The 16778-nt window shown below is 37.7% G+C and overlaps 1 protein-coding gene across 2 annotated transcripts in view; it reads left to right on the top strand.

Annotated features, from left to right (window-relative positions):
* Positions 1–16778, top strand: part of PLCE1 (phospholipase C epsilon 1) — a 135834-nt gene that overhangs the window by 100592 nt on the left and 18464 nt on the right. The window contains exons 8-21 of one of the 2 annotated variants that reach the window (XM_066191211.1): positions 1479–1520; positions 3162–3828; positions 4328–4510; positions 5354–5471; positions 5855–6014; positions 9217–9339; positions 9424–9560; positions 10485–10723; positions 11512–11573; positions 11752–11917; positions 13699–13806; positions 14198–14314; positions 14397–14555; positions 15563–15686. In XM_066191211.1, the coding sequence (XP_066047308.1) occupies positions 1479–1520; positions 3162–3828; positions 4328–4510; positions 5354–5471; positions 5855–6014; positions 9217–9339; positions 9424–9560; positions 10485–10723; positions 11512–11573; positions 11752–11917; positions 13699–13806; positions 14198–14314; positions 14397–14555; positions 15563–15686 (2405 nt within the window). The remainder of the gene's footprint in view (positions 1–1478; positions 1521–3161; positions 3829–4327; positions 4511–5353; positions 5472–5854; positions 6015–9216; positions 9340–9423; positions 9561–10484; positions 10724–11511; positions 11574–11751; positions 11918–13698; positions 13807–14197; positions 14315–14396; positions 14556–15562; positions 15687–16778) is intronic. The other variant, XM_066191212.1, reaches the window with a different exon arrangement.

Genomic DNA, 16778 nt, shown 5'->3' on the forward strand with positions numbered 1-16778 from the left:
TATTCACATCTGGCTTTAGTTGCTTCTAGGAAGTGGTGCACTAGATTAGGCCAAGAAAGACAGACCCACTTCTCTGCCCACATATGTTATCTCATGACTTACTTCAGTCCAAATACTTTCTTCCAGGAATTATTTTTTTGTTAATTAATATGCTTTAAAATCAGTTTGCAATCACAGTTCAAATGGTGAATAATCTAGGCATAGAAGAATTTCACTTGGACAAACAAAATAGAAATTAAACAGTTCATTTTTTATGTGTTTATGAAATAATTTCTTGGTTAATCACTGATGCTTTATTCATTAATATAATCTAGTAAGTTGCACACTAAACTAAAGTAGGAATTCAGTTTTTTAAAAAGCCCAGTGTGAATCTGAAATGAAAATTTAAAATTTAAATGAACAAAACTGCAGATAGGTAATTAAAGTTATGTTTCCTGATTCCGGCTACTAACTACTCAGTTATGAATATCTGTACTTCTGGTGCAGTAAGTACTGATTTTAACAGTAAAATACTTGTAGGAGAATACTTCTGAAAGTACTGATTTAACTCAAGGATCTCACAGGCTTTGGAAATTCCTTATTCACTTGCCATGTCTTTCCTGGGCATGCAGAGAGCTGGCTGAGGCACAGGAGCTAGTTGCTATAGAGGCAGAAGGGCCATGTTCTGTTATACTTATATGGAGGCTGTGTTTGGTTTGTTTTTATTGCTGTGAACAGCTAAAGGGTTCTGAGGAAGAAACTTAGCCCTCTTTCTTGTGAGACCTGTCATATATTGCATACAGTGTTATAAAATCCAAATTATATCATAATTATGCATTATCTGATAATTGTAGTGTTGTGGTCATAAAGGCAGAAAAATACACTGCATAACATGTTTCTCATTACTTTATAATTGTAAGAAAGATTTTCAATTAGTTTTTCTTTTGATGATTTGGATTAGTATTGTGGAACATGAATGCACCAAAGCTGGTAAGTTAATTTGATTTGAAGAAAATGAAAGGCATCTAATAGAATCAGTGGGCAGTGGGTATAATTACTTTCCTTGTTGCGTTAGCAAATAAGCTCTATCACTCTGTAGTCAGTGACCCATCTAATTGCCCTGGATTTTTGTACATGCCAGATAAATATCAAACATTAATCTTTCTTAGAACTCTTTACTGACAATTAATAAATTTTTACACAATAAAGGTAAACAGAAAAATGAAAAAAGAAAAAAAAACAAAAAAAAATTTGAAATAGAGTTGTTTTGGAATTGTTAATTATTGAGTGACCTATGAAGGTACTCCTGACTTTGAATCCTTGCTTCATTAGCCTGATCTTATCTTCACTTTTAAGCTTCTCTAGTTACAGTAAATAACATATAAAATAATAGGAGAAAACCTCCACTTTTTTTCTTTTTGTATACCTTGCAATTTTCTCCTCTAAAACTACAACCTGTGTGACTGTTCCTTTTATCTTTTCATTTCCTTGCCTCTCAGTGCAGCACATGTAAAGAAAGCCCCTGGTCCAGCCCAGGCTGTGTAAGTGCTCTCAGCAATTGGCAGCGGTGTCGCTTTTGGCAGCTTGTGTCAGAGGCTCCATTTCTGCGTGTGGTTACGTGTGTGTGCTTGGCTTACCTGCTTCTTGTACATTTTAATCTGCAGCATGCAATATGTGAAACAAAGCTCTGCCATTTCTGTCTCTGCTGCAATAGACTCCTCCAGACATGCACAGTTACTCTCTGAATACATTTTACAGCGTTTTTACAGAGACTTGTTCCATTGTTTTGAGGGTATAGGGGAAAAAGAGCTGCTTCAGTTTTTCGTTTCCTTTTAAAATGTTAATTTTATTAATACAGGTAAATATTTCAATTTACATATGTCTGGTAAGACTCGAGTAAGACAATTTATATCAGCTCACTTAAAACACGTGACCTTTATTTGTAGGAATATTTCTTAAAGAAACTTAGGACTGATGCAGTTATTTTGTCAGGCCCTTCACCACAAGTAATAAAACCTCAACCTATTTGTCACTTTTTTAATAAATTTGGTGAAGAGACAGAGATCTCACTAATTAATAAATTCATGGAGGAATCATTGCTGTATAGAATAAGGGAAAAATTCAGATTAATTTGTCATCCAGGTAGAGGAGAGTTTGAGGCAAAGCTGATGTCATCTGTGCTGTTCAGCACTGGGGGAGATGGTGTATGTGTCTTGGAAACACAACATGAGTCACCTTTGGCTTATTTGGTAGGTAAGGGACAGGAACTGGGAGTACTGTGGTGATAGGAAGGGGAAGCAAAGAGGGTATTAGGACAAGATGTCTTGAAGGATATATAAAGGAAGATGGTTTGGATTTTATTGCCTGGATATCCTTAGGAAAATGTGCTTCATTAGTTCTGTTGTACACAGAACAGTTTGTCTTTTATTTTGGTCACTGTAGTACCCAAATTTTGAACATTTGTGCTTTCATACACATTAGAAGCTTCTGCAGGGAAGACATTTCATTTAAACTACCTCTTCTATTAGCTCAGTGTTGTTGCTCTGTATCTACTGTTTCTAATTCTGACAAAATATTCCGGAAATTTTGGTTGCTGCATACAAGTTCTGTGTTAATATTTTCCTTGAGTAAAATAAAATTTCTTACGAAAAGTATCTGATAAAATTCTTTGTGCATTCTTATGAGGAAGATATGTATTTTAACCAGTATTTTAGTAGTGTTAATCAGAATATTATATAATGTAAATGGTCTGCACATGAAATCAGTGATAGAACAGAGGTTAGAAGTCCTGTCTACATCCTGCTAGCAGTTTCCACATATGCTGCTTAATATTTCAGCTGAAGCAATCTTACACAGCAGATTTAGAAACTGCAATCACTTGACTTTAAGAACCAATCAGACACTTTTTATTATTAATGCAAAGTTTGGAAAGTTCTAGGAAAATATAATCATATTGTTTCAGTAGCTATAAGTAATTGTAGCAGCATCTCTTAATTGATGCAAAATTGCGATAACATAAATTGTAATACTTCAAAAACTACACAAGTTCCTGTAAGTACAATTATATAGTGATGATATTATTCCATTTATTTAAACTACAGCAGCAGAAATATTCATCAAGAATAGCATAAATCAGCACATGCATCACTAAATAGAAATCTCTCATCTTTGCTCAAATGCAGATTTCTCATCGGAGATCTTTCAGATTCTGAAAGCGACATATTTGAGCAGTTGAAAGAATGGGACACAAGTTCAACAGAAGAGCAACAAAAGGCTTTCTGCCATGGGATAGAACTCATTCCCTGGTACGTGTTGTCCATCAGGGCTGATGTCCATCAGTTCATGCAACAAGGGGCAACCGTCATTCATTATGACCAGGAGACACATCTCTCAGCTCGTTGCTTTCTTCAGCTCCAGCCTGACAATAGTACTTTGACTTGGACAAAACCCACAACAGTTTGCCCTGCAAATGCCAAGGCAAAACTGAGTGTGCTGGGCAATACTGCTGAGCTTGGTAAATACCAGTTTCTTGGTAATGCTGGATTGGTGGAAGGCTTTTTGGACTTGTTTTCAGCCAAGGCTGTATATATGGGACACTCGGGCATTGATATGCACACTGTGTGTGTTCAAAATAAACTTTGCAATATGTCCCTTGAAGAAAATGGTATAACACTACTTTATGGACTTCAGACTACTGATAATAAGTTGCTGCACTTTGTTGCTCCAAAATACACTGCTAGAATGCTGTATGATGGATTGCTGGAATTGACTAAAGCTGTAAGAAAAATGAGGAGATTTCCCGATCAAAGACTACAGTGGCTACGGAAACAGTATGTCAGCCTTTACCAGGTAAAAGATGCTGTGATTCTCTATAAAAAAGTTCAAGGATACCAACAGCTTAATGTAATGCAATTAGTTTCTATTGTAGGTAAGATTAGATTAAAGATTAACACTAAATCTCCAACTTTGTAACATGGCTTAAGCAGCAAGATCTGATTCTCCACACAAGGTTACGTCAACCCTTGCAGGTTTTCAAGACCTCGAGGTTAAGGGTTTTTTTCAGAGCTCTTTATGTGTTTGGAGTTTTGGAATAAGTATTTTATTAAAGAAAAAAACAATGACTGTACTTTAAAAGTGCACCAAAATAATGAGTGATAATAGGGCAAAAAACATCCCCAATGCAGCAAACAAAAGAGCTCTGGGGAATTCAGAGTAATCAATTCACTCAGTAATCAAAAATTGTCTCCTCTTGATATTCCTTTCACTGGTTCGTCAGAGATGTCTATATTATTGCTTTAAAAATGTGTCCTTATTCTCCTTGTTTTGTTAACGCTGGGAATCTTTGTAGGAGGATGGAAGGTTTGAAGGCCCAACCCTGGCTCAGGCTGTTGAGCTGTTTGGAGGCAGACGATGGAGTGCAAGAAGCACAGGCACGTGTTCTCTCACCAAAAGCACTGAGAAGCCCAATGTGCAGAGAAACAACACTCTGGGAATCAACACAGCTAAGAAAAAGAAGAAAGTTCTCATCAGGGTAGAATATTTTGTTACTTGTGTGTTTTGTTTCCTTCTTGCAGTTACTGTGTAGCTGTGTTCTGAACCAGAGAAAGTAAGTTAAATGATGATTTTAAAACTGTTTATTGTCATTTCAGGTTTGAGGATTATTGTTTTCCAGTAGTTTGTTCTTTTCTCATGCTTGCAGCATTGTGAGGACACGTAGGTGCCAGGGCTGGCAGAGTTGAACAGAATTCTTACAAGAGTTCTTCTTTAGGTGGTACCTTAGTATAAAGATAAAATACTGGTGGTGATAAAATCTTAAAATGCAAAGTGGTGTCTGGAGGTTGGTGTAATTTTTTAAAATCCTTTTTGTTTTCATGTTTTGAAAAACACTATCATGGTTATTCCACATCACATTAGCACCCATTTTATCTTGTGTGAGTGATGGAAACATGACCTAGGCTGGCAGTCTCCTTTCTTTTCCTGGACAAAACTGCTTTCAACAGTAGGCAGGAGATAGGAAAATGCCGGACTAGCACCTCTACACTACCCACATTTTCTAATGGGCAAGTAGAAAGACTCTGAAATGACAAGATCCATCCTCTTTAGCGCTTCAGTGCACCACTGAAATACTGTAAAACCAGCTGCAACATTCTAGAGAGGCACAATCATTGTCATCTTCTGTGTGATGTCAAACTGAGGTAACACGTAATGGTCCCGTGCTTGACTAGGTATCTCTTTTCTTTCCTACTGGTATTGGCCTCACAGGAGTGTTTCATAAGGAATAGCTGATTTATCTCATGGTTTTATTGCAGATTGTGCTGAAATGAAATGGAAATAGTGGGTTTGGGATGTTTCTTATGGGGCTCATTATTTCTAGGGTGAAAGTGGAGAGGCCACTGATGATGAAATGGCAACTCGGAAGGCAAAAAGCTGTAAGGAATATCGTAATAGAAGTGGTTCAGATCCTCAAGATATTGATGAACAAGAAGAACCAGGTAAATAGATTGCTTTAGTACTTAAAAATCTATCACGATTTTACTCAATGCCTTTTTATGCAGACATTTTTTGTAGTGTTGAAAATAAACTTAGAAAGCTACTTTTGCAGTTGAAACTCCAAATGTGTGAACTCTGAAATTAATTTCTTTAGTTGTTCATGATTGTTCTTTCTTTTAGTTTCAGTAGCATTCCCTGTCTATTCAGATAAAATACATTTGTAAGTGTTGTTCGGTACATATTTTTTGACTCTTTCGGGACAAATCTAGAATCCTGCTAGTGTCTCACTGTGCTTTAATGGGTTTTCATAGAGGTCTCCTGGACAAAAGCATTTTTATTGGGCCAGATGTTATAATTATGATGAAAACTTTTGTTTTCTCCTTAGATCAAAATATTCTCATTAACGCTTCTCCATCTAACAACCTGCCATCAAGAAGAGCTCACTCTCTGACAGCATCTGGATCTCCCAACTTAGGAGCTACATCGTCTTCACCAGCAAGACCAGTCTCCTCTCCTGTAATATCTTCAAGCAAAAGTCAGTCTAGGTAAGGGCAGAATCCATGCTTTGATTTAAAAAGAAAAGAAGCTACTATAACTTATTTATTATCAAATGTGGGGTTTGTGCCAAACTGGCAAATCTGACAAAAACAGCACCAGAAATGTAATTAGCCTTTGTGTGGACATCTAAAACACATTGTAGAGCAACACAAGGCATGTAAGCTGAAATGCCATGAATCTAAGGATGGCTTTGTAGCAAGTCCCTGAGCGGCATGTTTCAGTTTATATCTGTTACAGAAGCAGATTGGAATGCTGTTCCAAAACTACACAAATAAAGAGTTTAACTCTTTCTCCAGATCTTCTCCAAAACATAGTTTAGGCATTTTCTGTATAGTGAAAATTAACAGAAATGTTACAGATGTGTGAACTGAAGTTCTGAGGTTTCTTGGCACAAATAATTTCTACCTGGGGGAGTAATAACTTTTGCTGACATTCCTGGTGATGACTGCAGTACTGTCTTGGGAACTGGAGGAGCCTATTTGGAATCTTTCTCTTATAGGCCTCTTTTTCTTGAACATTAATCCTTTTTGTGCCACTTAGGCAGTGTAAAAAGTTATGCTGTTGCAATATGTGCAGTAACATAGTGCACTCTTATATTAATTCTGTAAATACTAATGGTGATGGTAGTAGTAATTACAGTATTAATAATACATCAGGGATGTGGGCAGTATTTTATGACATCCAAGAAGACAGTCTCAACAGAGACTTTCTGATGCCTTTTTGGAGAAAAAAGTGCCTTTTTTGCCTTTTTGATTGCTGAAATACCATTTTTAGTACGAATTTGGGGGGTTCCAGGAGAGCAAAAATAAACAATGGAAGAGATTACTGCTGCTGATAGAACATTATATTAGAAGAGACATGTCTTGTGCAATGGTTTCTGTTGTGTATTTCTTGGGGATTGTATTTATAATAAACTTAAAATAGTTGGATTTAGCAACAGGTGTGAGTAGAGCCACCTGTGAACATGTGTGGTTGGGTTAACACTGCTTTGTGAGCCTCTGTGTTCTTTTTGTTTTTCACTGTCATGCACAGGCTTGGATTTGTCTTGGTAAGCAATTTTTTCTTTTTTTAAGGGTGAGAATAGCTTTGTTTTTTACATTGAACTGAAGAAATACTGCTTTACTATCTCTGAAAAACGATTCTGTGTTTTGCAGATCTGCTTTTTGCTTTTATGCCAAAATAGTTGTTGTCTCTAAATGAGATTAAAAGGCTCAATGGAGAACTCGCATTCCCTGGGAAAGGACAGCTAATGTTCCTTTAAATCCTCTCAGGACTGGGTTTCTGCATGGATCTCTGTGTAGCTAAGCACTGTGGACCTACCCCAGCTATCACAGGTTTTCCCTGACAAAGTTGTCTGCCACCTCCACAGCATTGCTTTGCAGAGCAGCCCCAAATTTGCTATGGCCCTTCTTGCTGCGACTTGCTTAGGATGTAGCTTATGGCTGTTTCATTTGTCCTGGAGAAGTCTTTCTCAGAACAGATTTATGTGTTTTACCCATTATCTCGACCCAGTTTTCATGAGCCGTTAAGAAATTTGGAGCATTGGAGAGAGTTTTATTCTGAACACAGGTAGCTTGCAGCTGCTTTTGTCATTCCTTCAAAGCAGATGGGCATCTGATGAAATTCCAAGTTCCTAGGAAATCTAGTGCCACTTGTGATATGGAGAAAGCAGGAGGATGGTTGATAAGGCTGCTGGGTTACAGAGCGCAGGATATGGAAGACTCGAGATGGGGGCTTTTGTGGGAAAGGAAAGTAAACCTCCTCTCTCATTAGCTATTTACAGGTGTAATCCAGATTGCTACTAATTGCAATTTTAGTTGTTGGTGATGGTGGGGTTTTCTTGGCTTTTTTTTTTTTTAACCTTTTGTTTGTATTTATTTCTCATTACTCTGGAAGATAATCTTTAGTGATCAGATTGGGTGAGATGCTGAGATTTTCTTCTGCTCTTGGTCTCCCATTTGGTACTCTGTAGTTCCAATCTGTTTTCTGGAATCTAGAGACTTTCCTCATCATGGTTTATTTTTCCTGTCTGATAAAAATGGTAGGAATTATTTTGTCTAAAAAAAGTTATATGAAGGGTGTCAGTACTTGCCATAGTGATGTCAACAAATTGAATATTATCAACTAAAGTAGACGGTATTTTTTAATACTTTTAAATCACGTTTTGTTTTCAATTGCATGCATCCATCCCATGCCAGGAGTAAACTCAGGGATCTGGTCCAGGATATTTGAAGTCACCTGCTTGCAGGCATGTCTTTAGGAATACTGAACAAGCTGCTCCTGTTTTTTAATCACGGCTGTCAGAACTATTTGTGCTGAACCTGTATTTGTTCAGTACTATTTGTACTGAACCTGATGGCAGAATTCATAGAAGAATGGATATTTGGACATTACTGAGCAATAAAATCTGACATGTGGTCTGATATTATGAAGGAAATACTGTAACTTGTGCAGTTAATTATGGTTTAAACTAGATAGTTCTTGATATTTGTCTTGTTGCTTAGGTCCTGCCCTTTTCAGGATGCTGTTGCTGGCAGATCCCATTCCTGAATGTGTGTTCACTGGTGTTTAGGCCCAGGAAGAGGCTCAAGAGTTTAGTCCCTCATTGCAAGTTATTCCATGTGGTTCACTAAGGACTTGTTCATCCTGCTCAAGTCAGGGCCTAACTGTACTTAGCAGTGTAAATCCTCTAGAAGCCTAAAGATTTTGGGATGTGACTTTTGGAAATGTGCTGGTTCTACTTCAAAAACCTTGTTCAGCTGCACAACTTAGATTAATGATTTCAGTTACAGAACAATCTGTTTTATTATTTCATCTTCAATGAACCTTATACGCAGCCTGCATTACGAAAATACTGGCATTGTTTTCTTTAAAGGAAAATAAGTGCTTTCATTTGTGCCATGTACATCAGGCCTTTTTCCACATGAAAGTTTTAAATTGTGTAATATACATTCGTTCTGGTAAAGTCTGCAGTTGTCTTGAAGGAAAAAAATAGCTGCTATAAAGCAAGAAGGTAAAAAAAAACCCCATTATGCATCTTATAAGATGGTGCTTTCTTTGCTTCTTCCAGATATTGGTAATAAATGCATTAAGGAGAGCACAAATAAACTGTTAATACACTAATACATAATATTTCAATTAAGTAGAAGTTTAATGTAACCAAACTACAGCAGTCTTTTTTTAATTTAGCACATGGAGCAGCAGTAGCTGGCATGGCCGTGTCAAAGGAGGAATGAAGGGATTTCAGAGCTTCATGGTGTCTGATAGTAACATGACTTTTGTGGAATTTGTTGAGCTCTTCAAATCTTTCAGGTAAAAGATATTTCTTTCTGTACTCATTTCATTCATCCAAGTTTATAAAAGAGCAAAAATTGAACTTTTCCACTCTCTTTGCAGTGTCCGTAGCCGCAAGGATCTGAAAGACCTTTTTGATGTTTATGCTGTGCCTTGCAATCGATCTGGCTTAGACCCTGCTCCACTTTATACCAATTTGAAGATTGATGAAAATAGCAGTGGATTCCAGCCTGATTTAGGTTTGTTAAAGAGAAAAATGCAGCTGTTTGGCTGCTGAGCAACTTCACTTACTTGCCTTAGTAAAATGTGTCTCAGTCAGTGTCATTATCAGTTCTAAGTTTAAGTAGAGGACTGCTGCCATGCCTCCACTAATACCTAGTTAGCAGGATATAAGACAAAAATGAAGGGAAGGAAAAGTATTCCAGCTTTCCATTAGCCAGATATATTTGTAACTGGTAATAGCAGAGGAATGAAACTGGTTGTTGAAAGGCTGAGCCCAGGCATCTGTACAGGTTGCAGGAGCCCTGAAAGGGCTAAAACACTGAGCAAATATAGGGAGGAGAAATGAGGAGGCTGTGCCCTGTGTCACATTTGGCTGGTTTTTTCTTATCTAGTTTCCTAGTGGATCTGCTTTATGTGGGATAAAGGGGAAGGAAGCCTCTGTCCCACTTTACATTCCTCAGTTACCTTAATCTAAGTCTGGGACTTTGGCCACATGTAAAGAAAACAATCTTTCTGCCAAGAAGCCTGTGGGGATGGTGCAGAACAATTGGCATATGAAACTGGAAGAAGATAAAGGGTGATTGAACAGGAAGGGTGTGGGGTTGCACATAGTGAAGGAAAGGCTTTGAGGCTGTTTGTGGTGGTGAGAGGGAGCCGGAGAGTCCTGGGTGTGTAGGAGGTTGTGGATCCATGTTAAAGGTTCCAGGATTTTGTTCAGAGTAATTGCACACCTGTAGTCCACTCAAATGCATGCTTAATACTCTCTCTTTTATTAGTGGGTAGAAACAAGATGGTTTTGTTCTTAATTACTGTGTCAGTGCTAAAACTCCCAGTGAGAATACTTGTGTGTGTTGTATACTATTACCATTATATTCTATACAGGATATGTAATAGACATAATTGTTTCACTTATATTTTTATTTTCTCATTTTTCTTTTAAGATTTGTTGACTAGAAATGTTTCAGACCTTGGTTTGTTCATTAAGAGCAGGCAGCAGCTATCAGACAACCAAAGGCAAATATCTGATGCCATTGCTGCTGCCAGCATTGTAACCAATGGTACTGGAGTTGAAAGCACATCACTGGGAGTATTTGGAGTCGGAATCCAGCAGCTGAATGACTTCCTAGTGAATTGCCAAGGAGAGCACTGCACTTATGATGAAATCCTCAGTATTATCCAGGTCTGTAATAAAATATCCTGCATTTCCTTTTTACTTGAATTCCTGTTGCTTCCATTTTCCCCATTAATGTTGTGTGCTATTCAGAATAGTATTTGTGTGGGTATTTCCTTTCACACTGATACTGTCTCAAGTTTACTTGACTTTAAAATTTCATACTATCTTTATTTTGGGCTAGAAAATTTTATGGATGTCCATAAATATCCAGAGCAAACATGGACATTTTATTCCCTTTTGTACCATGGCTGAAGATTTCAGAAAATGCGTAGAAAAAATTTTATTCCTCCAAGCATGCGAATTAATATACTTCAAAACTAAGGCCCCGTTTAGCAGTTAACAAAGGCTAAGAACTATGTATAAATGTCAACTTATAAGATAGAATTGCAGAGTTTAAAAGACAGAAACTCTAAAGAAGCTTCACACCACAACTCTTGTTGAGATGGTGGTATGTTGTTTTTAAGCATACTAGACAGGAGTAGGCCACCTGATCATAAATCTTTCTTAATTTCAATTTAATTGCTCTCTCAGCTTGGAACAGGAGGTTGGATTAGGTGATCTCCCAACATCCCTTTCAATCTGAATGGTTCTTTGATTTATGGTTATGATTTTAGTATGTTTGTGTAGTTATTTGTAAAACAAAGTTTGCAGGCACCTGACTACTTCATCCACAAAAAGACTGTGTTTTCATACTAACTCTTTAGTGCTATGAGCAGATTACATATAAAAACGTGACAAAGACATATTTCTAAGAATTGTTATTAAATATATCTTTGATTTCTTCCTCCTTCCAGAAATTTGAACCTAGTGTGAACATGTGCCAGCAGGGGCTGCTGTCTTTTGAAGGATTTGCAAGGTAATTACTTATGGGCTAACATCTATAGATAGATAGATAGATAGATATGTATGTCTGTATATATACATATATTTACATATATATATGTAAAAAGATGATACCTGTGTATTGATGTTTCTTGGAGAGTCACAAAATGCTCAGCACAGCATAAAATTTCCTCACATCTTCTCACTTCTAGATTTCTGATGGATAAAGACAACTTTGCCTCCAAAAATGATGAATCACAGGAGAATCCTGAGGACTTGCACTTTCCTCTCTCATATTACTACATAGAATCCTCCCACAATACGTACCTTACTGGCCATCAGCTTAAAGGGGAGTCCTCAGTGGAGCTCTACAGCCAGGTATGCAGGATTGGATTGTTGTGTAGCTTTCAACATGAACTTGTTTGCTTTACTGACAAGTTTCAGGAACATGACCTTTTTGCTTTGAAAATTGAAATGTCCTAAACCCCTGCTTGCAAAACGTTGGAAAACATGATGTGTGGGAAAGCTGCCTGTAAGCACAGTTGTGCTCAAATGCCTTTTCTAAGGCAAAAAAAAAAAAAAAAAAAAAAAAAAAAGAGTTTAGTTTGAGATTCATAGCGTTTAGACACCAGTCGGTCTGACCCAACCTACTAAAATTAGACTTTCCCACAGGAAAGACTGATCTAATACTTTAGTTCATTCAGATGTCAAAAACACTACTGAAATACTGTACATTGCGCTGCAAAGACAAATTTCAAATAGAACTATAACTTCTAAAAACGTTACTTCTAGGAATATTCTACAGTTTTTGGACTTAATGCCTGATGTGTGGTGATCAGGGAAGGAACAATTTCTCCCTTGGGCTTTCAGTTCTCTGTTTATTTGTGTGTACGTATTGTATGTCTGTGTGTTTACAAAATGCTGGAGAAAGCATCAAACTTGGTGTCAGTAGTGTTTTCCTTATTCCGAGAGTAAATGACTCACCATTGAGAAAGGACTCATCTGGTGTCCCATGTGCTCCTTCAGCTGGGGCTATAGGCAGAGAGATGAGGCTGTGTTGGGAAATCCCGGATAACATGAATGCAGTGAGGAGTGCAATTGCAGAGGTTCCTGTAGCAGCACTGCACAGTGATCTTAGTGTTGTGTTGGTAATGGGAAGTGAGATAGAGATCAACTGCCTGCATAGTGTGCATGATTAAGAAAAGCTTCTTCCTGTCCCTCAAGTAGTGTTGCCAGCTGAAGAGGCGCTTGGTTCTGGCTCTCACGGAATTGCTGGAGTGCCAGCTGTGGACACAACTGTCTGAAATCAAATTATTCAGGTTTTGAGCAGAAGTAATTTTTTTGTTGTTGTTCATGAATGGTTTTGCTGGAAATGGGTTTGATTGTTGGTCTCTTTCTATTCAGTAAAATACTAAATTGTTGTACAGATGACAGGCATACTAAATACTGATAGCAATAATAAGCTGAGCTACCAGAAGATGGGTTAGCTCATCTCTTCTTTCATCATTCTTCTGCTTCCTTTGTTGGTTTTTCTAGCGATGGCTTTCTAAAATAAATAAATGAATAATTAAAACATTGATGAATGAATTGATGACTGTAAATTCACTTAACATTTGATCAAGATGGCCTGGCACATTTCCATTTTAACTCTACTCATGGAAGTTTCTCAAGATTTCATTTACAGACTATCTTTTATTTATATAATTAACAATAATTTTAAAACCCAGCAAACAAAGTTCAGGTGCTTTCCCGAAAAGCTGTCATGGGAGCAACCTGAAATAAATTGCCATGTTGCTTTATAGCTGTTTTTGCAGGTAGAAATATGGGAATCTTTCTCAGAAAATTAAGCTATACAGTAAGAACCACCTTCTGCAAACAGATTCCATGAATCTCAAAGCTTTATGGTAATTCTTCCAAAAATGTACATGCTTTGTTTAATTTTTCCCATTCTTTTTCCATGGGAAATAAGGAATTCAGTTAGGGAATGCAGTTAGTTGAGGACTGTACCTTCTGTGGGCTGTTCACTTCACAGAGATTGCTCTTTGCAGCAATTTTGCTGAATCACTGGGCTTTCATCAGCTCTGCAATGTCTGCCTTCTGCTATGGCATGATACTGTGGCTTAGATGTGCTTACACTGCTCAACTGTATTGCATTGTAGGTTCTTTTACAAGGCTGCAGAAGCGTAGAGTTGGACTGCTGGGATGGTGATGATGGGATGCCTATCATTTATCATGGGCACACTCTTACTACAAAGATCTCTTTTAAGGTATGCTGGTAATTGCACGTGGCAACAAAAAAAAAAGAAGTCATTTTTTTCTGTAACAAAGGGAAAAAATAATTGCCTAGTGGAAAAATACAAATTCTAATGGGCTAAATTCTAATAGAATATAAACTATAGATTATGTCAGACATGAAATTCTCAGCGGTAAATATGCTTTCAAATTAGTTTTCGTAGCATATATAGTGTAATTTTCTGTTATTTTGTTGTTACATAAATAACAAAAGTAGGTGTTACCATCTGTGTTGTACCAAGATGCCCACACTGTGGCCTCTTCCTTCGTACAGAGGGAAGCAGATGTCTCCCCGTCAGCTCGGAGTAGGTTAACTGAAGGCTGCAGAGTGCTCCCATGTTCTTTCAGCCCCTCTCTCTCTCACAGGAGGTGGTTGAAGCCATCGATCGCAACGCGTTCATCACCTCCGACATGCCGGTCATCATCTCCATCGAGAACCACTGCTCGCTGCCCCAGCAGCGCAAGATGGCCGAGATCTTCAAGGTAGGCCCTCAGCTGAGGGGAGTCATTCCAAGCATGTGCCGTGGGGTTTTCCATAATGCGTTGCCTGTTCATGATATTTCAGAATGTATTTGGAGAGAAGTTGGTGACGAAGTTTTTATTTGAGAGTGACTTTTCTGATGATCCCATGCTGCCTTCCCCTGGCCAACTGAGAAGAAAAATCCTGCTTAAAAACAAGAAGCTGAAAGCCCATCAAACACCAGTGGATATATTGAAACAAAAGGTAAAGTCCTTCCTTAATAGCAAGCAGTGAGACCCAGCTCTTGTTAGAAATAGTTCATTTGTGTTTGAAGTTTTTGTTTTTTGCTAATCCCATATGTACAGCAGAATAATCTAATGCACATTCATGCTTGGAAAACTCACAGTGGGTTGCAGTGCTTTCAAATAAGTAGACAACACATACAGTAAATTATAGCTGCAGCTTAACTAAATTTTAGTGTATATTAGATTTATAAAACTTCATAATACTGTAAGTAACACCACATGCCCTATGTGACAAACGTAAATGAATCTTTTTCTCTGAGGCTGTAACTTCTACTATTCATGTTTATTGAGAAGATATGCATTGAGTATGTGTGTATATTTACAGTATGTAGGAATTTTTGATAGAGTTCTGCTTTCTTTCGTTTTTCAAATTCAAGCCAGGCAAATAATTGAGTTTTTATTGACTTTTTGTTGGGGAATCTGCTACTCAAGAACTGGTTATTCCCATGTGAGAATTTTTTTGATTTCTAAAAATTAGGGCTGCATCTCAAGTAGCTTCAATCTAATAACGTCTGTGGTTAGTCAGCGGTTCGATTGAATCCTTGAAAACTAATTGCCATTACCCAAAATGTAAGCACAATTGCATTAGACTTCAATTCTTGTTATCAGATGAGTAAATCACACTGATCATACCCATATATGGATATTCTCCATCTTATGAAAAAGTATTTAACTGTTTCTGAAACAGCGTGTCTCAGACCGGAAAAAGGCAGACTTGAATGATGTGCAACTTGTACATTTTCCTGTAATTAATTAGGTTTCATATCTTATTATTTTTCTTGCAATACAAGTTCTCTTTACATTCAAATCCCTGAAGTGGTATTTTAGCTTGATCTTAACAATCTCACTTATTTCTCACTTAATGCATTCAGTGCTTTCATATAAACAAAACAAGATGCAAACAGTGCTGAAAGCTCTTTTTAAAAGTACTTAGCAATAAAGTAGTAAGTGTTTCTGTTGTTGTAGGCTCACCAGCTGGCACATTTGCAAGCACAGGCTAGCAATGGTGCTAGCAACCCCACACCTACCAATGAAGAGGAAGAAGATGAAGAGGATGAATATGACTATGACTATGAATCTCTCTCTGATGGTAACTATATTTATTTTTTTTGTTTGTTTGTTACAGTGCTTTTGTTAGAACTGTAGTAATAAGATGTGAATATTCTAGTTCAGGAATGAGCTGGGTAAGCAGTGTCCTTGCACGAGTCTGAAAAGGCTGAAATTCTTCAGCTGGTAGAGAAGAGGACTGAAGGGTGAATTGGAAGCAGGTTTACTAAGTCATGAAGTGGTGGATTGAGGGAAGCACAGAATGTTACTTGTTAGATCTAGGAGGTGCTCAGTAAAACAAGTGGAAGATCAGTGTAAAACAGGTAAAATGTTTGTGCAGCTGGTAGTAAACTTCTGGAATGTGGTGCCATGGAAAATTGCAGAGCCAAATGGCATCAGCATCTTAGAAAAATAAAAAAGGATTGGACAAATTCATGGAGAGATTTGTAAGCAAATGTTATAGGTAGGAGTATTTTGTCCAACATCATCCCTATTATTCGGCAGTTGTGGTTGTTGTGGTAGTGATTAGTGGCTTGTTGCTCTGTTGCCACTGTTAGAAAGAGAATACTGGGCTAGATGGACAACTGGTCTGACACAGCTGGGGACATTCTCCTGAGTGAACAGGGAAGTACTTCACTTGCTGCACCTTTAATTCTAGTGGGGACCTGAGATAACTTAGGCACCCCTTTAGGTTCTAGGTGCCATGTTCACAGGAGATGTAAGGCTCAAGCATGTCCTGCAGCACAGGACTTTTTTCCAGGTGGTCTCTTGCTTACATTGTTTGCTTTTGAGTTTAGTGACTTAAAAAATAGTCACAAAATTAATGACTGCAGTTCAAGACTTGACACTGCTTGTGGAATAGCGATGCTATTTATGAGTTCGATATCAATGCTGCCTTCAGTTTTGTTTTGCCTGAAAGTTGGCCTAGCTGGCTACTCGAGCATACTCTTTGGGAGGAACAGGGTGGAGATGGTGTAGATGTAAATTGCTGTGAAAACTCAAATCTTTGCTAGCAGACTTGCCAAGAAAATTTTGAAAACTGATTGCAGTAAGTGACTTTTGAGCACTGTTCTAGTTAAGAGAAGGTTTGAGAAATCTGAAGCTAGCAAGAAGCATTCAAACCTTCCAGTATATG

Source organism: Chamaea fasciata, unplaced genomic scaffold, assembly GCF_029207755.1.
Source record: "Chamaea fasciata isolate MVZ Bird 193981 ecotype frontalis unplaced genomic scaffold, bChaFas1.0.hap1 SCAF_9, whole genome shotgun sequence".
Lineage (NCBI taxonomy): Eukaryota > Metazoa > Chordata > Aves > Passeriformes > Sylviidae > Chamaea > Chamaea fasciata.